This window comes from Ovis canadensis, chromosome 15 (genome assembly GCF_042477335.2).
Source record: "Ovis canadensis isolate MfBH-ARS-UI-01 breed Bighorn chromosome 15, ARS-UI_OviCan_v2, whole genome shotgun sequence".
Classification (NCBI taxonomy): Eukaryota; Metazoa; Chordata; class Mammalia; order Artiodactyla; family Bovidae; genus Ovis; species Ovis canadensis.
In genome coordinates this window covers 25,470,090-25,494,646 of record NC_091259.1, presented here as the reverse complement: position 1 = coordinate 25,494,646, position 24,557 = coordinate 25,470,090, and the positions used below count along the sequence as shown (strand labels likewise).

At 36.3% G+C, this 24,557-nt stretch overlaps 1 protein-coding gene across 2 annotated transcripts in view; it reads right to left on the bottom strand.

The window, feature by feature from the left end:
- Nucleotides 1-251: 251 nt before the first annotated feature.
- CUL5 (cullin 5) overlaps nt 252-24,557 on the bottom strand; it is a 126,344-nt gene continuing 102,038 nt past the window's right edge. For both annotated transcript variants that reach the window (XM_069554946.1, XM_069554947.1), the window contains 8 exons: nt 21,765-21,897; nt 19,757-19,888; nt 10,965-11,088; nt 10,486-10,661; nt 9,771-9,932; nt 8,921-9,039; nt 7,352-7,475; nt 252-3,579 (listed from right to left, as the gene is read on the bottom strand). In XM_069554946.1, coding sequence (XP_069411047.1) covers nt 3,385-3,579; nt 7,352-7,475; nt 8,921-9,039; nt 9,771-9,932; nt 10,486-10,661; nt 10,965-11,088; nt 19,757-19,888; nt 21,765-21,897 — 1,165 coding nt within the window. In that variant the 3' untranslated portion in view covers nt 252-3,384. The remainder of the gene's footprint in view (nt 3,580-7,351; nt 7,476-8,920; nt 9,040-9,770; nt 9,933-10,485; nt 10,662-10,964; nt 11,089-19,756; nt 19,889-21,764; nt 21,898-24,557) is intronic.

Genomic DNA, 24,557 nt, shown 5'->3' with positions numbered 1-24,557 from the left:
CATTTTTATTTTGCAAGAAAATAAATTATACAACTTAAAAAATAAAATCCAAAAATTAAGCAGTTCATCAAAATATTTCAGCCTACTACATACAGAAACTGCTACCATTTAAAACTGTACAGCATTATCATCTCAGTATGTAGTGGCACACATTCAAAATCGTTTATACCATACGAGGATAGATTACAACTTAGGAACTCAAATTTGTTCAACACTCCAGACAACATATATAGTGTAGATGACAGGAAAGCTCTCATTGTAGTGTTTATTTCACCAACATAACATTGGAAGAGTTTATAAGACAGCATCCCAGTCATTTACATGAAAATAGAAAAAACAAGCTTGAGTTTAAGATAGCAAATCTTTCTGGAAAACTAGCAGATCTTTCACACAAATTGAATCTTTAAAATTTGCCCTTTGAGCAGGGCCAATGATATCCTACTGCAAATAATGCAAAATACTTTTAAACTACTCCAGTCATATTTTGTATTAAATTTAATAAAAGGTAATTTAAGAAAGCTAACATTTCCTTTTTGGAAATTTTAACATTTATGCACAAAATAAGAGTAAAGAGATTTAAATAAAGTTTGCCAGAATGCAGGGATCCCTCCAATAAATGTAAAAATTGGAAGACTTCAGAATTTATTTCAAGATCCTCATTAAATCACTGGAACAATAATATTCTAAATATTTAACTCATTTTAAGCATTAAAATTGTTCTATATTTTCACTTGGAAAGTTTTGCTTCCTATCTGCTTACTCTGGCAATGAGATGGTAATAAAGGTTAGCACTTGCAAGATGGCTTCACCTTTATATTAGAAGATGAATGCTCAAATCTTATTCTGAAGTGTCCTACTGCTATACTGCTCATGAGAAAAAAAAACAAACAAACATACATTTGTATACATTTTCCCTTAACTATATCAGATTTCATCCCTGCTCAGATAGCACTAATTCTTAGTTCACATTAGAGAAAAGGGACTTATTATTAAAGGATACTAACAGTGATTCTGGACCTGTAGCAAATTGCTGGTGGGTTTTTGTTTCCAGATCCTTTTTTTTTTTTAATTTTTAATTAGCAAATTTATTGTCAAAATATATTTAAAGAAAATTCAACAGTGGAATAGGCACCTTGTCAACTAAATGATTTTCATGAACACCAAATTGTAGTTAGATAAATGTTTGTATATATAAAGAAAAAATGATGAAAACTGTAAGTCTACAGTATTTGCTGCTGTTCTATTCCCCAATATACAACTAGGACATAATAAGCTATTAAAAAATTTATAAAATTTTATAGAAAACTTTGCTATGGATTTAGAGTTACCCACTTTTGCATTAAATTTACCTTTATAAATCAAAACATCATAGCTCTCATTCTTAAATGACTGAAAAAGATTAGAAATTCCAAACAAGTTTTGAGAACAATTCTGGTTTAAAACATCAACAAATTTTAAACTTTAAGAAATGGACTATAATTTTTCTTTCCATTGCTTCTTCCTTTGGTGTTCCTGTACTAGATAAGCAAATATGCTGATACCAAACTATTTGTTAAACATAAGGGCCACAATTATTACCAAAGTATCAGTTTTTTTAAATTCCAAATTTATTCCATTGTTAACAGTCATCTAGTCAAAGAAAACAGTAAGCACTAATTTAGACTAATCTTCACAATATTCTTTGTCATTGCCATATGCTACCTAAGAGCTCAAGTGTAAGATTTTCCTGTGAATTTCAGAATAGGTCTTTGACTATAACCAGCAAAACCTTAAATGTTTTAAATTTGCTTTCCTTCATCAGGCCATCTCACAAAGCCTCTTGGGACTGGGGACAGATTCCATGAAATGCTGTTAAAAGCACTCTGCAATAATAATACTGTATGCTGTTCAACACTCTGGCACTTCATTTTCTACTATCATCAAAATCATTTAAAATATTACTTAATGTCAAATAAAATATAATTTGCAAGAAAAGTTTTGAAATGGGCACCACAATGAATAAAATCCATGTTGAGCCATTCTTTCCCAGTGGGGAATAAGTTTTCCTTTTTTAAGTTGTTCATGTCTTCAAGTCCTAAAATCTCCATTACTCTGGGTATTCAGTTGCCAGCAACTAAAAAGTTGCTACTTTGGATTGACTGAAAGAAAGAAGTTTAAGTGTTGGTTCTGAACATTATTTAAATGCTTACTTTCAAAATATATAAATATATATATATACATATTATTTGGCAAGTTTATTGTTCATATTAAGATTGCAACAATTCTGCTTATGCTTTTCAGGTCTATGTTGTGGTTTTTCTTCACCTCGTAGGTGACTGATAATTATTACTTTTTAAAACAGAATATCTTCCTTTCCAGAAACCTGAGGCTACAAATCCCTAATAATGAGACTTTAAAACTTCAAAGTATTTCTATGCTACAGATTAAGAGGTCAGTTATATAATTGTATTATATTAAAGCAGGAGATTTCTGCCTTATTTTTTAATGAATTTGAGTGTAGCATAATAAATATTAGGTATATAATATTAAGTGTCTTAGTAAACACTTAATATGCGAGTTTTGCTATTTTTGACTCTGAAGTTGAAATGATCTATCTCCATACATTTTTTTAAACAACTAAAATAATAATATGAGCTTCACTTTTTCAAAACAAACTCTCTGGCCATATAAGATTAGAAAAAAAAAAAAACCACTCCATTTAACAATGAACAACTAAAACAGTAGTCTCCTGCTTAACGAAAGCCAACATTTCTTAGTTGGAAAAATTTACTATCACTTTGAAGTCCCCACTAAAATCCAGTTGTTATACTGAAGCAGTGTTTGAACATATGATAATACTAAATACTTATCTGTTCATCTATATCTGCCCTGTCCCAATGTTGTGTAGACCAGCTCACTCTTTTGATCAAAAGAAATCAAGAGTGCTATTTCTAGTTTTAATTGAATTTAAAAACAAAAACAAAACATAACAGCATTTTTCAGTGCACAAACATCTGAAGATCCTTCCTTGTGCAAATACATTTTTCTAAGACAGGAGAAAAAAAAGGAAAAAAAAAGCAACAAGAACCCCACTTTCACCCTCCCAACTGTTATTTCTTCTGGTGGGTATAAACCAGGATTTTAAAAGCTCATAATGGGCTCTTTGTGAATGCAAGTTTCTCACAAAACAGCATGCTGTTAAAACAGAGTGGTGCAACATGAAAGGAATGCCACCATGCTAACTAATGTGATTGGCAAAATATAGTTGTTTTGTTAGGTAAGGCAGAGATTTTAATATTTATGTAATCGAAGTCCAACTAAACCTTCGCCTAGCACAAACTGTAAGAACTTTCTGCCGAAGCACTCCAAAATTTGGGTTCTTAATATTGTCCATGATATTCAAAATTACGCCATATATATGAAAGTGTTGATATCAGATTCATCTCTTCTGATGTATTTGTGCTCTATTAGCCATTCTATTTGCTCTTTTATCATTTTCTTTTGTGGCAGGAACATGTTTTTCAAAATTTCTACTAATTCAGTCTGCAGCTGAGCATTACTAATTTTCTTTCTCATCTTCATTATTTGTATGATAGCTTCCTAAAAGAAAAAATAAAAATAAAGTATTAAATTATTTTAAGTAAAACAAAACGAAAAATGACTTTTAATGTTTTTTATCCTCTATCCAACATCTATCCAAATGATTAGCAATCACTGGATTAACCTTGAGACCTGTAACAAACAAAAGTATCTTCTTTTCACTGTGGAAAACAAAATCTGCATATTATGGATATTCTGAAAAATAAAGAAAAGCAAAATTACTCATATCCCTTTTTACATACTTTTCCCCTTGTATTTACAGTTATTTCTTTGCATAGTAGTAGCAGTCAGTTGCTTTAGTTGCTCTGTTTTAAAAATTAACAATCACTACTCTTTATATACTTATCAGATTAATGAGCTGTACTTATTATCAAGTACCTTCAGTTTATAATGACTCGACTAAATGGTTCAACTTTCTGGAGGAGTAAGCACTTTTCATTTAAGTCAATTTTATTAATAATTTCCTTGATGATTTAATTACTATTAATCTATATAATATAGATAATTAGAAAATTACTAAATATTTTCTCTTTTGTCTTTTCCAGTACAAGGTCTCTTCTTAGTCAACAAAAGGCATTCATCTGCCTTACTGGAGATTAAAATTCATTATAAAAGAAGTTTAAAACAGAAATGTGTTAATATTTGCTTTTAAACACTAAAAAACAGAGATTTGCTACAAGGCAATAGGCTTGGGAGTCAGGCAGTATTCAGTATGAGAAAAGTATACCATCAACTTCCTCTGCACAGACATGAGAATTCCTACACTGCCACGAGCAGGTCAGAAGAATTACTCCTAACAGTATGTCCAAATCCACACTCTGGATCACAGGGTTTATGTCAAGGGTTCAGGGAGAAAGAAGGAAGAGGGAAAAAGTCTGTCTTCCTTCAGGCACTTGTACTTTACAGAAACCAGTAAGGCGGAAAGAACAATTGTAAATATTCTAATTTCTCTTATTCTAGCTTTGGTAGAGGTGAAAATGATGGCTGTGTTAGAGCTGTTAAGAGAAAAACAGAGATCACAAGAGTTCTGGCCCTGGTCTCATTTAATATGTTGGAGGTCACTTGAAAAGTGGCATGATATGATGGAAATAATTTGCAATTCTGAATTTCTCAATTCCCATATGATGTAGATAAAGTTTAGAGCTCATGGACCTGGCACAGCGCCTTCAGTGGCAGGAAAACATGACCCTATAGCAGCAGATGATAATAACAGTGTGCCATGTAAGCCAAAGGCCACAAAGAATATGTAACAGCCTTAGAGGGCTCAGGAGCTCAGTAAGAGCAGACAACAGTGAACCAGACCAGGAAAGAGGCCATGCGGTCTTACTGCTGGAAAAAAAAAAATGCATAATAGTTCATTTGCTACAGATATCAGCAATATATAGTAACAAAAAGTTAAATTTCCATAGGTGACAGATAAAGCCCTCTATAGCTGACAGAACACTGTCACAACCATATAGATATGATAATCCCTTCACTGTCACTATGAGGTCAAGTGAATTTCTCAACTTCAGTACATCCAGATGCCTCTGCGAAAATAGCAAAGAATGGGGATGGGTGGAGCAGAATCAGGGAGAAATAAGAAAGTCCAACTATAACTTAAAGGGACAGCTTGGATTAGTAGACTGAGCATAATTATGAATCAGTTTTAGACAAAACAAAAAAACATTTTCTCTGCATATCTTATATTAATAGTATGACTATACTTGCCCATTCCGTTTCATATCTCAACAGAATCCATCTGGATTTATCCTAGTGTAGCCATAAACTAGGACTATGTCATGCTTTTTCCTCCTAGAAGTAAAATTTTCCAAATCTCTTACTGAATAATACATTCCCTTTTCATGGGACATAGAAATCATTTCCTTTATTGCAAAGTTCATCTACACTTATAGAGGAGGTTTAATTCTGAGTTATTTTCTTCAGTTAATCTGTTATACTGTTTCATATTTGTAGATACTTTAATAAGTTTCAATATTTGGCAAGGCAAAGTTCCACCACCAACACTTTATATTTTAAGATTCTTAATCACTCTCATCTATTTATTCTGGTAAAACTGTGAATCAACTTTTAAAATTACAAAAATATTCCTTGTTGAAAATTTTTAAAATTTAATTAACTTATTTATTTTTGGCTTTGTTGGATGACTGCAGTTTTTCTCCAGTTGCAGCAAGCTAGGGCTGTTCTCTGTTACAGCGTGCAGACTTTTCACAGCAGTGGTTTCTCCTGTTGCCAAGCACAGGTTCTAGGCATGTGAGCCTCAGTGATTGTTGCACATGGGCTCCCAGGCTCTGGACACAAGCTTGATAGTTGTGGTACACGGACTTAGCTGTCTCATGGCATGTGGGATCTTCCTGGACCAGAGATCAAATCTGTCTTTCCTGCACTGGCAGGCATATTCTTTACCACTGAGCCACCAGGAAAACCTCAGTTGAATTTTTATATGATATTCAGCAGATTCATTACTAGTATGGGGTTAATTCAGCCTTATCATTAAAAAATATGGTATTTCACGTTAAAAAAAAGCCAGATACAAAAGAGTATGCTGTCTGCTTCCATGTATATGAAGACCAAGAACAAGCAAAACTAAGCAATAGTGACAGGAATCAGGTAGGTTGAAGAGGGAGACTGGCTGAATGAGAGACATGAGGAAAGTGATAGAAATGTTGCATATTTTAATTGAGGTGATGGTCATACAGTTATACATATTTAGCAAAACACATTGAAAACTATGAAAATGTATTCTATCGTATGTAAATTATACCTCAATAAAAAATATACAGTAAGTAAAAAGGTACATGATCTATTTATTCAAATCTCCTTTTGAATCTCTTAAGTGAAGGCTCCTCTCTTTATATAGGTCTGCTGCTGCTGCTGCAGCTGCTGCTGCGGCTGCTGCTGCTGCTAAGTGGCTTCAGTCGTGTCCGGCTCTGTGCAACCTCACAGATGACAACCACCAGGATCCCCCATCCCTGGGATTTTCCAGGCAAGAACACTGGAGTGCGTTGCCACTGCCTTCTTCATCATATAGGTCTAACTACTTTTTAAAGAAATTTCTGTGAATTCTATGTTTCTTCTTTATTTTCTTAAAAATCACTTATTTATCACTAAATAGAAAAGCATTTAATTTTTACTTCTCTTTTCTCTGCTCCTTTATTATATCATATAATCTACAAATACTTTAAAATTTTAATCTTTTCTTTTTTGTTTCATGCTTGATTACATTGGCCAATAATTTCAAACAATATTAAATGAAAATAGTAAAAGTGGGACAACTTGGTTTTAATTAGTTCTAAGGTTAAAACAGTCTTTCATTAGTTTGCAATAGGGATTCTTATCATGTTCACAAGGTTATCATAATCCTAGTTTTAAAATATGTTTAAAATAATCCCTCATTTCCCATTACAATGGAATCAGAAATCTTAAAATTAAATAAAAATGAAAATACTCAATCCTAGAATTATAACCTGTCACTGATAATATACATATATCCTCTTTGACATACAGTCAGAGAAGCATAACCTAAAACCAAGGTTTGGCCCAACCAACAGAATCTACCATAGACCATCAAGTCATATAAACACCTCACCAGCAAATAGGAGAATTCTATTAATATGATTTTTAAATTTCAGGAAAATGAAGTAGCTTTTCTGTTACAAAAGGTTTGAGTACCTACATTTTCTTTAATTACAAAAAAAAAAGATTTGATGATTTAAAATAAAAAACAACCAACTCCTTCAAAATTTAGACATTCTATCTTAACATTACAAACCTGGGTTCTCAGTATTCTTAGTTGAACTATTCCTTCATTCTCTTCCTCTCTCATTCTTTCTGTAGTGAGCTGCAAGCGTCCAATCAAGTTGATTTTACCCCTTTTCTGAACTTTTGCATTTTTTCTATAAAAAAATTAAATCAAATATTTTACGGTGAAAGGTCTTTTAAACATCATTTTATAGCAACAATGTCAAAGAGAAAATATTTACAAATATTCTAAAAATTAATATTCAACATTGCTATATGCAGGTCAGGAAGCAACAGTTAGAACTGGACATGGAACAATAGACTGGTTCCAAATAGGAAAAGGAGTACATCAAGGCTGTATATTGTCACCCTGCTTACTTAATTTATATGCAGAGTATATCATGAGAAACACTGGGCTGGAGGAAACACAAGCTGGAATCAAGATTGCCGGGAGATATATCAATAACCTCAGATATGCAGATGACACCGCCCTTATGGCAAAAATTGAAGAGGAACTAAAAAGCCTCTTGATCAGTGTCAGACTTTATTTTGGGGGGATCCAAAATCACTGCAGATGGTGACTGCAGCCATGAAATTAAAAGACGCTTACTCCTTGGAAGAAAAGTTATGACCAACCTAGATAGCATATTCAAAAGCAGAGACATTACTTTGCCGACTAAGGTCCGTCTAGTCAAGGCTATGGTTTTTCCAGAGGTCATGTGTGGATGTGAGAGTTAGACTGTGAAGAAAGCTGAGCGCCGAAGAATTGATGCGTTTGAACTGTGGTGTTGGAGAAGACTCTTGAGAGTCCCTTGGACTGCAAGGAGATCCAAACAGTCCATTCTGAAGGAGATCAACCCTGGGATTTCTTTGGAGGGAATGATGCTGAAGCTGAAACTCCAGTACTTTGGCCACCTCATGCAAAGAGTTGACTCATTGGAAAAGACTCTGATGCTGGGGGGGATTGGGGGCAGGAGGAGAAGGAGACGACAGAGGATGAGATGGCTGGATGGCATCACTGACTCGATGGACGTGAGTCTTGAGTGAACTCTGGGAGTTGCTGATGGACAGGGAGGTCTGGCGTGCTGCGATTCATGGGGTCACAAAGAGTTGGACACGACTGAGCAAATGAACTGAACTGAACTAAGAGAAAAATAACAACTAACATATAGCTTTATTAAAATGAACCCTATGTTTTCCCTCAAACATGATATAAAAGCTCTGTTAATACCTAAGTATGACTATACTCCCTATAATAACAAAGTAAATATAATTTATATTGTCATTAAAGTCATTAGATAATTGAAGATGTATTGGTTATAATTCAGCATTATCTTCTAACTTGGATCTCAAGGAAATAGTTCTCTGTGTGGATAAAGTTGCTTTAGAGTACAATTATTTTAAAGATGAAAGCAATATGGTGTAAAGTCAGACACCGAAAGTATCCAGTTCATTCAACTAAATGGCAGAAATCTAAAGTGATGGCAGCACACAGATATGCTTTAAATATCATGTAAAGAAAGTTACTATTTTCCTAACAATAAAATATCAAAATTCAAACATGCTATTTTTATTTTAGATCAACGAACATAAACCTTACATTAAACTGAACTCCTGGTTCACTGAAAAGAGGGTACCTTCTGTAAAGTCTTTGGGTGAGTTGACTTGAGGTTCATACAATAAAACTTGCCGTTTGAGCTTTGGGAAAGCTACTAAAGACTGTAAAGAATAAAGAAAAAAAATAGCTTTAAGATCAATTCTCAAACATGACCAATATAGATGAGAAAAATTATAAGCACAAATTCAGAATTCAAATTTTTATTTGCTACTTCATAAACATAACAATGTACATGCATAATGAGGAAAGAGAGAATGAGGAGAAAAATAGTTGGTTATGAGGAAACAATAAATGCTCTCTTTACAATAAGACAGACAAAAACAAAATAAAACTAAAGGGATTGATCATATATGACCATAGCAAACACCACTGTCAGTTATAAACCAGCTGTTTCTCTTTAGGTAGTAATTTATTTTGCAACTATTAAGAGGCATATGGAGCAGGGGTAAAATTTAGTTCTGAACAGGAGGGCTAGTAAGTACATTTTACAGGGCCTCAGCCTCAAAAGAACCAAAGTTTTCTAATTCTTAAGAGTTTTGGTTATCATAAAAAATCACTGAACAACATTCTCAATACGAAATCTTTGGTCATGCTTTTCACAGGTAACATTTAAATAACAACTGAATCTTTCTCTTTTTTGCCATTCAGGCTCAGTAACTTTCACGTTTTCAATTTCTTATTGTTCCATAAGTAACTCACTAGTGTGCTTTTCTTGGTTAAAAGTCATTTGATTGTTATGAATTCATAAATTTATTATAACACAAGACAATACCTATTTCCTGCTATGTGAGAGGACACAAATAAAAAAAAAAGAACATAAAAACAAACCAACCCATAGAGTCCTCCTAAGCTCAGCATCAGGGAGTTCAGTTGCAAGTTTTAGATTTTCAAAGCTGATTTTCTCTCTGGGTCTTTGGTTCCATGCAAACAATACAGCCAGCTGAAACGTTGTTACCTCCAAATCATATTGGCCTACTTCATTCTTAAATGTTATCTATAATAGATAAAATAATTTAAAAAATAAGAATCTCTTTATTTTATGAGTATTACCATTTATCTACTATAATATCTCTTATATGATAGAAGACTGGTAGTTATCTTCCAATATCCATTCTTCCTTTCTTACATGGTAATAAAAATTTCAGCAGACCTTAATGACTATCCAAAATAAAGGCTCATCTCTCAGCTTTCCTGTGCAAAATGTGACCATGTGACTAAGTTTTGGCCAATGAGATTTGAGTAGAAATAATAGAATCTTCCAGAAGTTGCTATTAAAGAAAATTATACCATTACAACTTTCCTCTCCTGTTGGGCTGGAACACAGACATAGTGAGAGGATCATACTGGATTCTGCAGGCAAGGGAATACCTTAAGGATGGTGCTATAACCAATACTTTATGTCCCTAACAAATTCATGGAACAGATCCACTATACCTGATCAAACTTTCACTTGCAACAAAAGGAAAAATCTACCTTGTTTAAACAAATCTTATTTGGAGTCTTGCTACAACCAATCCAATATCTGAACTAACACACCATCTACTTACAATTCCATTTGACATGAGATGATGCCAATGTAATTTTCTTCCACTATGGTTCTTTTTGTAGAATTCTTCTACTTCAGGTATCAAATCCTCCAGTTCAGTAGGAAGTGAGACAAAGACTTTTTCAGAGCTTCTTGACCAGGCACCAGCATTCAGAATTTTTATATTAACTGAATCAGCTATAGGAATGTATGTCAGAAAATATAAAGCAAATAATCTTAACAATGGATAAAATTCAAAATACACAGACAGTGGGTAAACTTTGGTGAAAAAGAAACAATACTCTAAAGATTTTGTTAAAAGTGTCTTTTTGTTTCAAAGTAAGAGTTAGTAAATCTAATTTCTGCTTTGTAGGATATCTTCAAGGAATGTGGACTTTGAAATATACTTGTATCGATTACTGCTTAGGTTTATTTTTAATTTACTAGAAAACAAAGATTTTTTTTAAAGTTTTTAAAATGTATGTAATTATAAAATAATACCTGGTAATGCCAATTTATTGTTTTTGTGCATTTCCTTAAAAGCTTGGTTCAAATCTTCAGATACTTTTATGTCCTGAAACATTCTAGCAAGCTTGTTTACATAATCTGCTGGCATACCAACTTCCTATGAAAACCAAAGACAGAAGAAGTAATAAATGATATACTATTAGGAAAAATTTTAATGGAAACTAAATTTTATATGCTTTAATACAAAATTCTTCTTCTATTTACCGAGTATTTATAATCTAATACCTATTAAATTTTATTCTTTGAGACTACACAGAATATACAGGCAATCCTGGCTTTTTGTGCACCATTCTAAAATGCATGAATTTCAGGTACCACAGTATAGTGAAATAATACCAGTACCTCAACAATACTGCTCAACTTTCAATTACCATTATACATTAAATGTGAATAACGCATAAAGCTCAAACTTTACTTCTAGCTCTTCATCATACAAACCACTAACAAATAACAGAGCACATCCATCAATGACCAATCACAGTATTTCTTTCAAAATCTGTTAGTCATCTGTTTATTCAGTTCACCCACACACAGCAAAGATGTAGCTTTGTTGCATCCATGTCCTCAACTGATAAATCATGTCATATTTTACAAAAAAATGCGTAACTGAGAGAAGTCAAGAAAGATGATAAAAATACAGACAAAAAAGAGAGAAAATAACATTGTACTGAAAATAAAGAAGAACATAAATGGAGCTTTAGAAGAAAGAGCTGATGGTGACTGTACTGTCTGTTGATAATGCCAATGTGAAAGACTCTAACTATGCAGGTATAGAAACTTAATGAAGGCAAATAACCAACATAAATGAGAAAAGTGATATTGACTAAAAAATATATATATATATGAGGAAGTGATACCAGAGAAAACTTTGTAAAACCAAAATTTGGAAGGTGACTCAAACGTACAAAGAGTTATGACAACTCTTCAAAATAAACAAAAGGTGCTCACTAAGTAAATTGTCACTCACATGACAAGAAAGTAAGTACTAGTCAAACTATTCTTCATTTTAGTAACACTGGTATTGAGATATAAATCATCTATCTCAAAATTTGTCCTTTTAAAGTATACAATTAATCAGGTTTTAGTATACTGAAAGAGTTATGCAACTATCACCAGTATCTAACTTTAGAACATTTTCATCATTGCAAAAAGAAACTCGGTACTTACTAGCGATCACTACCATATTCCTCCACTCTTCCATTTCTGGAAATTGGCTTTTTTTTTTTTTTTTTTTTAGTGGAGTGCAGTTTATTATACCGGTGGGCCCAAGGCAGTGTCTCCTCTTAGCCAAGGACCCCGACCAGCATTTGTGAAAATCTTTTATACCCCATGTGTATGTTTCTGAACCCACCATTCCAAATTCCTTGAGACTTACATAAACCAAGGAAAATACAATCCCAATAACCCCATCATTCACGTGCTATGTGCTCAAACAGTCAAACAATTAGCCAATAATCAATAAATCCGAGGCTACAGTCCAATAGATACAGAAAAGTTTATGGCCTGTCTGGAGGAAGGGGTGACTAGTGTATGTTTTCTCTTAGGCGATGAGTAACCTAGATACAATCTTCAAGGTTCCCCTGTCTGGTGGAGGTCTTATCCTTCTGTTGCTGTTTTTATAGGCACTAAACACAGAGTTCAGAGTCCATTGGAAAGGTGGCCAAGCATGATCAGCATGAACAGGCCTAAGATGGAGTCCAGGCCCTATGAATTCCTTCTTCATTCCCCCCTCTTGATGCTCTTAACTCATTTTATGAGCATCATTCATAGGGATATATTGCACCCTGGCTCTCTGACCACCAATTTGGGAGAATGACATCAACAAAGGGTTACAAAGTTCCTAATACATTGTAAAATTCAGGGTCCACAAAGCAGAACTATCAAGGCAACTATAACAGTGGTAAATATAGTTTTCCACCAATCACCTTTCACCCAAGATAGAACCAAAGTCCAGACAGGAATGTTTTCATTTGACATTGTTTTCACCTGGTTTTTCATGTCATCTAAAGCAGTCAATACATTGCCAGATAAGTCAGGAATGTATTCACAACATTCAGCCTTAATTATAGCACAGGTCCCTCCTTGAGCAGTTGTGAGTATGTTCAAAGCCATTCTATTATGAATTACCGCTTTTCTCATTTGGAGTTGCTCTTCATTTAAGGCTGGGATGGCTTTTGTTCTATCTAGGAGGACCTGTTTTGTGAAATTAGTCAAGGCCTCTACTTTAATCATGATATCTGTTGTCCCTATAGAGAGTACAAATAAGGCAGCAACATACTCATACCACTGAAACACGGATCTTGTCCATCTAGCATGTACATAAGGTAGATTTGCCGGTTGTTGTAGGTTAGGCTTTTGTTACACTGGCATTTACATCAAATGTAACCCCATGACCTGAGTCTATTGACTGTAGGTCTTACACCAAGACAGCAAGGAGAGGTTATGATTGACAAGAGAGAGGAAAGTCTCTTTTTGTCATCCCAGAAAAGAGCAGAGTGGTTTAAAATCTCCTTGGCAGAGCGGTGACACCCACCAAGGAAGTCCATCCATCACTGACAAAGGCATAGCCCTACATACCCAGCAGTTGGAAGTGTTGTGGAAGTCTGCATAGGAATGTGCCCATTAGATGAAAACATTGTCCTGAGTTGAAACAGAAGTTAAATTCAAAATCATGTTGATGAGGCCAAGCAGCAGGAGTTGATTGTGAGGCTTCATCCTGAAGGGGCTTGTCCAGGATCTTATTTCCTTCTTCTTAAGGATGGTCTTAGTCTCTCGAGGATCAGCGAGGTCCCTCTGTGTAGTCCACTCAAGAGTTTTTTGGGTCTGCGTGGTATGTTCTCTTCACCCTTGTATGATGGATCCAAGGGACAATACCTGCAACTTTAACTGAAGAGTTCGGGAAAGGTTGAAAGGAGACACCGAGTGTCTGTCCACGTCCCAGAATCCCTCTTGCTAGCATCCATCTTGGCAAATAAAATTTCAAATGTATGAGATGAAGGGAAGAAAGCTCTCAGGCAAGGAATGAATCCTAGAAGCAAGCTTAGGCGCTGCTTGGGGAACTCAGCTCCACGCTCTCCCTGTTAATTGTTTATTTTTTGTCTCAACACATTTGGCTGCTTTATATTGGGGGAATCATACTGTATGTGAAACCAACCCTGAATACTCATTGGAACGACTGATACTGAAGCTGAAGTTTCAACACTTGGGCCACCTCATGTGAACAGCGGACTCACTGAAAAAGACTCACTGGGAAAGGCAGAAGGAGAAGAGGGTGACAGAGGATGAGATGGCCAGATGGAATCACTGATGCAGTGGACACGAAGTTGGGCAAACTCTGGGAGATAGTGAGGGCCATAGAAGCCTGGGATCAAGCAGTCCATGGTGTTGCAAACAGTCAGACACGACTGGGTGACAGACAACAACTGTATGTGGTGTTCTGTGAATGGCTTCTTTTGCTTAGCATAGGATTTTCAAAGTTCATCCATGTTGCATATATCAGTACTTAATTTCTTTTTATTGCCGAAGATATTCAACTCAGTTCAGTTGCTCAGTCGTGTCCAACTCTTTACGACCCCATGAAGGCCAGGCCTCCCTGTCTGTCACCAACTCCCAGAGTCCACCCAAACCCATGTCCATCGAGTCAGTGATGCCATCCAACCATCTCATCCTCTGTCATCTCCCTCTCTTCTGCCCTCAATCTTTCCCAGCATCAGGGTCTTTGCAAATGAGTCAGCTCTTTGCATCAGGTGACCAAAGTATTGGAGTTTCAGCTTCAACATCAGTCCTACCAATGAACACCCAGGACTGATCTCCTTTAGGATGGACTGGTTAGATCTCCCTGCAGTCCATGGGATGCCGGGGTCCAGCCCAGGTGCGTCCAGGGACTTCAAAGGGGAGATGGAGTTGGCGTCCTAAGAAAGAACTATTTAATTAGAAATATAAAGAGAGATTAGGAAAGAATAGTGTAGTAGGAAAATAAGTGGAGAAAAGAGGCTGAATAACTTGGTTTACGTGGAATACCAATAAAACCTCAAGACAAGAGGTTTGCACCACCTACGTAGGCCGCAGGCGTCCTCCCGTTCTCCCAAAGGAGAGGAGACACTAAGGCCTCCCCGGTCGGATCTTAGAAGCCCAGGCAAAATTAGTAGGCTTGGCGAGCATCCACGCTCCAGATGGGAACTCAGCCAGAAAGTGAGAGAAAGAACGACATGAGGAGACCAGTCTTTCCAGAAACGGATCTGTTTTCTTTATTTTTCAGGTTCACTTATATACTTTTTGTTACACATAGAGATAGAATACAGAGTCATGCGGGGTCAGCAGACCTGACCTTTATCAAAATCAGGTGCTTCATATAAAAGGTCTTAGGGGTTTTACATCATCTTCTGGCCAGGGGGCCTGCTAACATTTTATGACCCTTTCTTTCTGATAACGTTCAGTCAACCAGAAAACTTATTTTTTCCTGGGGTGATTTTTTCTTAAACCAGGTGCCACCCTCCGAATGTACCAGATAAAGTTGCATTCCTATAGGGTGAAGGTGTAGTGGGTTACAATTAAGAAAGGAATTTACTTAGCCTAAGGTTTAACATGATTAATATCAAAGGTTAATACTTATTTCTCCTATAAGCTAGTTATATTCATTATAAGGGCAGGGAATATGGAGATTTAGCAGCAAATATTGGCTCAACAAATGAAAAACCCTTCACCAATATAATTCCTAATCAACTCACTACACTATACTAATAATTTTCTAACTTCTCAAAAGAATCTGTATTTAGAAAGTTTAAAGCATCTCATGCCTCTCATGGTTGGGAGGCTGTGAACAATCACATGTGGCCGGCCAAACCTGCTCAGGCAGGCTAGAGAACCTTCAGAGGAGTTTGTAAGTTGAAACACTCTTGTCACGCCCAGGAATTTTTATTAACTGGAGCTGTACGTTAACTCCTTCTCCAAGAGAGGTGGTGGGGGACAGCCCCCTGTAAAGTCAGAGGTGTAGGTGAGGGCATAAAACAGTAAAGTAGTCAGACTTTGGTTTTGGGGGTAGATACTCGGAAACAGGGGGTCTCCTGAGGCTTGATCCCACCTTTGCATATGCCGAGCTTCCTTCATCGTGACCTTTGCCACAGGCGGAGTTCCTCACGCTAGCTCCTGGCAATGGGACTCTCAAGAGTCTTCTCCAACACCACAGTTCAAAAGCATCAATTCTTCAGTGATCAGCTTTCTTCACAGTCCAACTCTCACATCCACACATGACCAGTGGAAAAACCATAGGCTTTACTAGATGTACCTTTGTTGGCAAAGCAATGTCTCTGCTTTTTAATATGTTGTCTAGGTTGGTCATAACTTTCCTTCCAAGGAGTAAGCGTCTTTTAATTTTATGGCTGCAATCACCATCTACAGTGATTTTGGAGACCAAGAAAATAAAGTCAGCCACTGTTCCCACATCTATTTGCCATGAAGTGATGGGACCAGATGCCATCTTAGTTTTCTGAATGTTGAGCTTTAAGCCAACTTTTTCATTCTCCTCTTTTACTTTCATCAAGAGGCTTTTTAGTTCCTCTTCATTTTCTGCCATAATGGTGGTGTCATCTGCATATCTGAGGTTATTGATATTTCTCCCGGCAATCTTGATTCTAGCTTGTGCTTCCTCCAGCCCAGCATTTCTCACAATGTACTTTGCATATAAGTTAAATAAGCAGGGTGACAATATAAAGCCTTGATGTACTCCTTTCCCTATTTGGAACCAGTCTGTTGTTCCATGTCCAGTTCTAACTTTGCTTCCTGACCTGCATACAGGTTTCTCAAGAGGCAGGTCAGGTGGTCTGGTATTCCCATCTTGTTCAGGATTTTCCACAGTTTATTGTGATCCACACAGTCAAAGGCTTTGGCATAGTCAATAAAGCAGAAATAGATGTTTTTCTGGAACTCTCTTGCTTTTTTGATGACCCAGTGGATGTTGGCAATTTGATCTCTGGTTCCTCTGCCTTTTCTAAAACCAGCTTGAACATCAGGGAGTTCATGGTTCATGTATTGCTGAAGCCTGGCTTGGAGAATGTTAAGTATCACAGACAACTAGCCAATCTGATCACATGGACCACTGCCTTGTCTAACTCAATAAAACTAAGCCATGCCATAGGGGCCACCCAGGACTGACAGGTCATGGTAGAGAGGTCTGACAAAATGTGGTCCACTGGAGAAGGGAATGGCAAACCACTTCAGTATTCTTGCCTTGAAAACCCCACGAACAGTGTGAAAAGGCAAAAAGATAGGACACTGAAAGATGAACTTCCCAGGTTGATAGGTGCCCAATATGCTACTGGAGATCAGTGGAGAAATAGCTCCACAAAGAATGAAGGGATAGAGCCAAAGCAAAAATAATACCCAGTTGTGAATGGAACTGGTGATAGAAGCAAGGTTTGACACTGTAAAGAGCAATATTGCATAGGCACCTGAAATGTTAGGTCCATGAATCAAAGCAAACTGGACGTGGTCAAACAGGAGATGGCAAGAGTGAACGTCAACATTCTCAGCATCAGTGAACTAAGATGGACTGGAATGGGTGAATTTAACTCAGACAACAATTATATCTACTACTGTGGGCAGGAATCCCTCAGAAGAAATGGAGTAGCCATCATGGTCAACAAAAGAGTCCGAAATGCAGCACTTGGATGCAATCTCAAAAACGACAGAATGATCTCTGTTCGTCTCCAAGGCAAACCATTGAATATCACAGTAATCCAAGTCTATGCCCCAACCAGTAATGCTGAAGAAGCTGAACAGTTCTATGAAGACCTACAAGACCTTGTAGAACTAACACCCCAAAAAGATGTCCTTTTCATTATAGGGGACTGGAATGCAAAAGTAGGAAGTCAAGAAACACCGGGAGTAACAGACAAATTTGGCCTTGGATTACAGAATGATGCAGGGCAAAGGCTAATAGAATTCTGCCAACAGAATGCACTGGTCACAGCAAACACCCTCTTCCAACAACACGAGAAGACTCTACACATGGACATAACCAGATGGTCAACATCGAAATTAGACTGATTATATTCTTTGCAGTTGACGATGGAGAAGCTCTATACAGTCAGCAAAAACAAGACCGGGGGCTGACTGTGGCTCAGATCATGAACTCCTTATTGCCAAATTCAGACTGAAATTGAAGAAAATGGAGAAAACAACTAGACCATTCCACTATATTAGACTAAACCATATTTTATCTATTTATCAGCTGATTGACCTTTGGGTTTTCACTTTTTAGCTATTATGAATAATGATGCTATGAACATTCATGTACGAGTTTTTATGTGTTCATATGCTTTTATTTCTCGTAAGTGGAATTATCTAGGAGTAGAACTGCCAGGTCAACACTATGTTTGGCTTTCTGAGGAACTGTAAGTTTTCCAAAGTGGTTGCACCATTTTACACTCCTATCAGCAATGCATGAGGGTTCCAATTTCTTCTCTTCCTCGCCAATATTTGTCATGGTCTGAATTTTCAGCTATCCCAGTGAAAGTAAAATGGCATCTTATTGTGGCTTTGATTTGCATTTCTCTACTGATTAATGATGTTGAACATCTTTGCATGCACTTATTAGACATTTGCATATCTTTGTGAGGAAATGTCTATTCTAACACTTTGTCCATTTTTAACTGATTGTCTTCACTGTTGGGTTGTAAGAGTTCTTTATATATTCTAGATACAATATCAGACACGTGAATTTCAAATACTTTCCTAACTACTCTTTAAGACTTTTACAAAGAAAAAATCACTTTAAATTACAAAGTTTGTTTTAAATATTTACATGGTATACTAAATACATTAATTTTACTAATTTTTCTTTTTCCTATAATTTATAACAGATAGTAAGAGTTTCTAGTATTTTGACAAAAATTTCTAAGTCATAAAACACTGGGAATAATAATTTCCCAGTGATTGTTTATATTAAGATAACCTGCACAGTAATTTCTACTATCCCACACTACCATGCAAAGCAGGGCTATCTGCAAATCTTTAATGTGAAATACACATATAAATGAAAAGCATATATATATATAATACAAACATACAATTGTATGCATATTTTACTATCATATATTAATATAATATTATATAACACCATGTGTATAAATGAAAGACATTCACTTATGGTATGCTAATATAACTCAAATTCCACTAAAATGAACTGAAAGGAACAGATTTAAAGCATTTTAATACGGGAATTTGACCATAATGAGTACTGATTAACATAAATAAGCCATCACCTTTTATGTACTGGCTCTTTTTCCTTTATAGGTGATTTACAAACTTCTCAATGGCTAAATACTTAGTACTAAACTTATCTTAAAACTGAAATGATTTGTCCTTTAGCTTATTTAATAAGGTCAGTTCAATGAGGGTGGAGATACAAAAGAGTGAAACAACAGAAGCAAAGGAAGAGCAAAGTTGCTCTTTATTAACAAAATATTTTTTATATAATTGATGCTATATTCTTATAAAACATTCCCTATTTCTTTTTTTTTGCAAATAAAAAGTTTAATTTCAGAAACTGAGTTCACCATTTATAAATACACTAAAAACATAGTCAATGCAAATTCAGATTAATAATAGTACAGTATTTTAACAAAACAATTCCCTATTTCTTCAATATGAAAATATCACCAAAATACATTACTTACAAATACATATGAACCATATGCTATCTTAAGAAAAAAAATAGTTTTTGTTTTTTTTTAAAAAAATCAAATAGTTTTAAAAATTTTACTTACTCTTAGCCACTCTACCATATTCTCTTCAATTTCACTATCAGCAGAGATGTCTAATATAAGACGTCGTGTCAAATGAGCTTTGTGATATCTCATAAAAACATCTTTGTTTTGTACATATTTAAGTACCAAGAGCTGTATAGAAAACAAAGTTATTTTCAATATACATACACTCTTAGCCATTCCTCTCTCACTTGGACCTTTCTATATCCCTTGTCAAAATTCAGAGATTTATATAAGCATATACAGATAGAGGCCTACTAAATTGCCCATCTCTGAAAAACAACCAGTCCTGATAGACTACTTTAATACTTCTTCAAGAAGTTAGCAAACTTGAGACTATAACCGAATAACATTTTAGTTCCTAGAAACATCAATTTTTGAGATTTTATATAAAATGTGACAAAACTTTATATGAAAATCAGTGGTTCCCCCCTATATTTTTTTCTTCTATGTTTCTTCTTCATTTTATTCTGACACTAATCTGCCCTCTAACTACCACTCCACCCCACTTTTTGGCTGTGCTGTGCAGCTTCGGGGGGGTCTTAGTTCCCTGACCAGAGATCGAACCTCAGCCCAGACAGTGAAAGTGGCAAGTCCTAACCACTGAACCACCAGGGTATTCCCTTTTTATTTTTATTTATTTATTTATTTTTACAATATTGTATTAGTTTTGCCATACATTGACATGAATCTGCCATGGGTGTACATGTATTCCCCATCCTGAACCCCCCTCCCACCTTCCTCCCCATCCCATCCCTCTGGGTCATCCCAGTGCACCAGCCCCAAGCACCCTGTATCATGCATTGAACCTGGGCTGGTGATCTGTTTCACATATGATAATATACATGTTTCATTGTTATTCTCAGAGATCATCCCACCCTCACCCTCTCCCACAGAGTCCAAAACACTGTTCTATACATCTCTGTCTCTTTTGCTGTCTCGCATACAGGGTTATCATTACCATCTTTCTAAATTCCATATATATGCCTTAATATACTGCATTGGTGTTTTGCTTTCTGGTTTACTTCACTCTGTATAATAAGCTCTAGTCTCATCCACTTCATTAGACCTGATTCAAATGTATTCTTTTTAATGGCTGAGTAATACTCCATTGTGTATATGTACCACTGCTTTCTTATCCATTCATCTGCTGATGGACATCTAGGTTGCTTCCATGTCCTGGCTATTCTAAATAGTGCTGCGATGAACATTGGGGTACATGTGTCTCTTTTGATTCTGGTTTCCTTGGTGTGTATGCCCAGCAGTGGGATTGCTGGGTTATAAGGCAGTTCTATTTCCAGTTTCTTAAGGAATCTCCACACTGTTCTCCATAGTGGCTGTACTAATTTGCATTCCCACCAACAGTATAAGAGGGTTCCCTGTTCTCCACACCCTCTCCAGCATTTATTGCTTGTAGACTTTTGGACAGCAGCCATTCTGACTGGCATGAAATGGTAGGGTATTCCCTTTCTAACACTTTTGGTCTATACTTTCTCTACATCTTCACTTACTAATTTTTTCCTCTTTGATGTCCTTGGCTTATATCATATTACGACAACAAGCAGAGATAAACAAATATGAAAGCAACTAACTTTTTATCTATACTCATTCATCCATAGTTATCTATTTTGGGCCCTCCCAAAAAAGAAGTGAAAAACTCCCAGTCTCTCAACTGGGGGATCCAAACACCACCAGCTAGCTCTGTCTTTCCTTTTGCTGTCCTTTAATAGGAGTTAGAATTTAATTGACTTTTAAAAAAGAATCAAGAAAGGGGAAAAATTAAATGCTATTTCCTTTTCTGACAGCTATAGTGTAAAAATTTTCAGTAAAAAAACCAAAGATGTCTTTACTGGCAAAATTTTATAATGTTAGCTGCTTATAGGTATATACTTTAAAGAAAAACTGATGCTATCACAGAAAGCTTTATAATCAAAATTAAAAATTTATTTTTATTTATAATCATAAATTCAAACATAATTCAAATTTGAAGTTAGAAAAAATTACGTACCACTTCTTTAAGCTTTGCTTCAATCTCTTCAGAGGTTAGCTTTTTGCTTAATGGCGTTTTTCTTAGCAACATGTCACAGTAATTGGCAAGCAGCTCAGGGCATTTTGATTCAGGCTGAGTTTTTAATCCCACCCTAAACAACAAATTAAAAGCAGGTGATTAAAAATGATTCAATCTGCAAAAATTTTTTCTAAAGCCAATTTTTCACAGATTTGTTATGTTCTATAAATCCAGTGGGACTAGGGTAAGGAAGTCTACACTGAGGTTGCATAGCTCAAGAAGGCACTCACTCTTGGGTTCCTGTAAGTACACTTACAGAATATTGAGAGAGACCTCCTTGAATTTTGTGAGCTACACGCTTCCTAGTCTCATTCTAGAGGCAGCTTTGCCAATAATCTTTAAAAGATTTTATTCAGATGCTGCTAAAACAGTATTGAAAACTGTGTAAATCCTTGTATACTCACAGCAAAAGTCGCTCAGTCGTGTCCAACTTTTTATGACCCTATGGACTATACAGTCCATGGAATTCTTCAGGCCAGAATACTGGAGTGAGTAGCCTTTCCCTTCTCCAAGGAATCTTCCCAACCCAGGGAGCAAACCCAGGTCTCCAACATTGCAGGCAGATTCTTTACTAGCTGAGCCACAAGGGAACCCCAAGAAGACTGGAGTGGGTAGCCTATCCCTTCTCCAGCAGATCTTCCTGAACCAGGAATAGAACCAGGGTCTCCTGCATTGCAGGTGGATTCTTTACCAACTGAGCTATCAGGGAAGCCTTGTATACTTATAAGTTAACAATTAAAAAAAATTTTTAAAGCACTCAGTGTTCAACTTATCAGCAAGATGTCACACAATATCCTCTTCTGCTTTTTACTGACCTGACTCAGAACATCAATTAAAAATAGATTAAAATAAAACTGTTACTTTACTCTTTGAAACATATAAAATGTAACCTAAATTTCACAGTGATATATCTATCATTATCCATTAAAAAAAAAACTTTAAACAAACTTTCCTTAGACAATGAACTTATATCACTATTTCACTTTCCCAACAAAACTTTAAAAACAGTGTATTGTATTTTATGCTTGAAAGTCTTTTATTCTTTACCCTACTTCTCTAAGCTATATATGTAAATATATTTAAACTCAACATTTAAAAATTGTGTATATATATATAAAATTTAACCATTATCAGAAATTATAAGTATACAACATAACAAAACAACATAATTATATTGTGTATGTGTATAAAACATGCATGTGCAAAATTTTTTTGTCTAATGAAGTAGATGTAACTTTTTTCCCCTTCCAATTATAAACTCAGGAATGATTAATTTTACTTCTACTTAAAAAAAATTATTTATGGCTGTGCTGGGTCTTTGCTGCTGCACACAGGCTTTTTCTAATTGCAAGGAGTGGAGGCTACTATCTAGCTGCATCTCATTGTGGTGGCTTCTCTTGTAGAGCATGGGCTCTAACGCATGTGGGCTCAGTAGTTGTTTTACATTGGCTTAGTTGCCCCATGGCATGTGGAGATCTTCCTGTACCAGGGACCGAACCTGTGCTCTCTGCATTGGCAGGCAGATTCTTAACCAATGGACCACCTGGAAGTCCTGCTGCTGCTGCTGCTGCTGCTGTTGAGTCGCTTCAGTCGTGTCCGACTCTGTGCAATCCCGTGGATGGCAGCCCACCAGGCTCCGCCGTCCCTGGGATTCTACAGGCAAGAATACTGGAGTGGGTTACCATTTCCTTCTCCAATGCATGAAGATGAAGTCGCTCAATAGTGTCCGACTCTTTGCAACCCCATGGACTACAGCCCACCAGGCTCCTCTGTCCATGGGATTTTCCAGGCAAGAGTACTGGAGTGGGGTGCCATTGCCTTCTCTGGTGTTAGAGCCTAAGCTTGGCAAATTAGACGTTCACTAGAAAGGAGTAGCATCCAGGTGTCAAAAACCAACAGACAGGTACTTCCCTGCTGGTCCTGTGGTTAAGACTCTCAGCTCCCAATGCAGGGGGCCCAGGTTCGATCCTTGGTCAGGGAACTAGATCCCACATGCTGCAACCAAGACCTGGTGCAGCTAAATAAATGAATTTTTTAAAAAAAGCAAAAAACCAACAGACAAGGGGTATATGGATGAGAAGGAGTGGCCAGGCATGGAGTACGAGAGAACAAATAAGAAAGGAGGGTGTCCACGCAAAGGGAAGGCAAAAGGGGAAGTGTTAAGGCTCCAGCTGGATGAGGAAGGCATTCATGTAGGGAATGGCCCAGTTGGGGGAGTCAGAGCCTTAGCAGGGTGGAGCGTGTATCCACAAAGAAACAAGGCCAGGTTCTATAGTTTAAAATGCTTTTGTGCATCCCTACCCTAGTTTGCCAACTGAGGGGGACTAGACCAGTGAAGCAACAATACCAATGAATACACCCAGCACCAGATTTTGCTCTCTAAATACCAACATCCACTAAAATCAACTAGGACTTTGTCAGAGTTGTCAAAATGGCTAATCCTGTGGCCAGACAACGTAAATTGCAAAATGAATCTGGAAACCTCATGTGCCAAAAAGAAAGGAAGAATTTACTGTTAAAAGGACTCAGAAACTAGTTGCCACTGTGAAACCTAGGATAATTTGAAAATGAAAATAAAAAATAAAAGTAAATTATGGGAGTTCCAGAAAAACATCTACTTCTGATTCACTGACTATGCTAAAGCCTTTGACTGTGTGGATCTCAAAAAACTGTGGAAAAATCTTAAAGAGATGAGAGTACCAGAGCACCTTACCCATTTTCTGAGAAACCTGT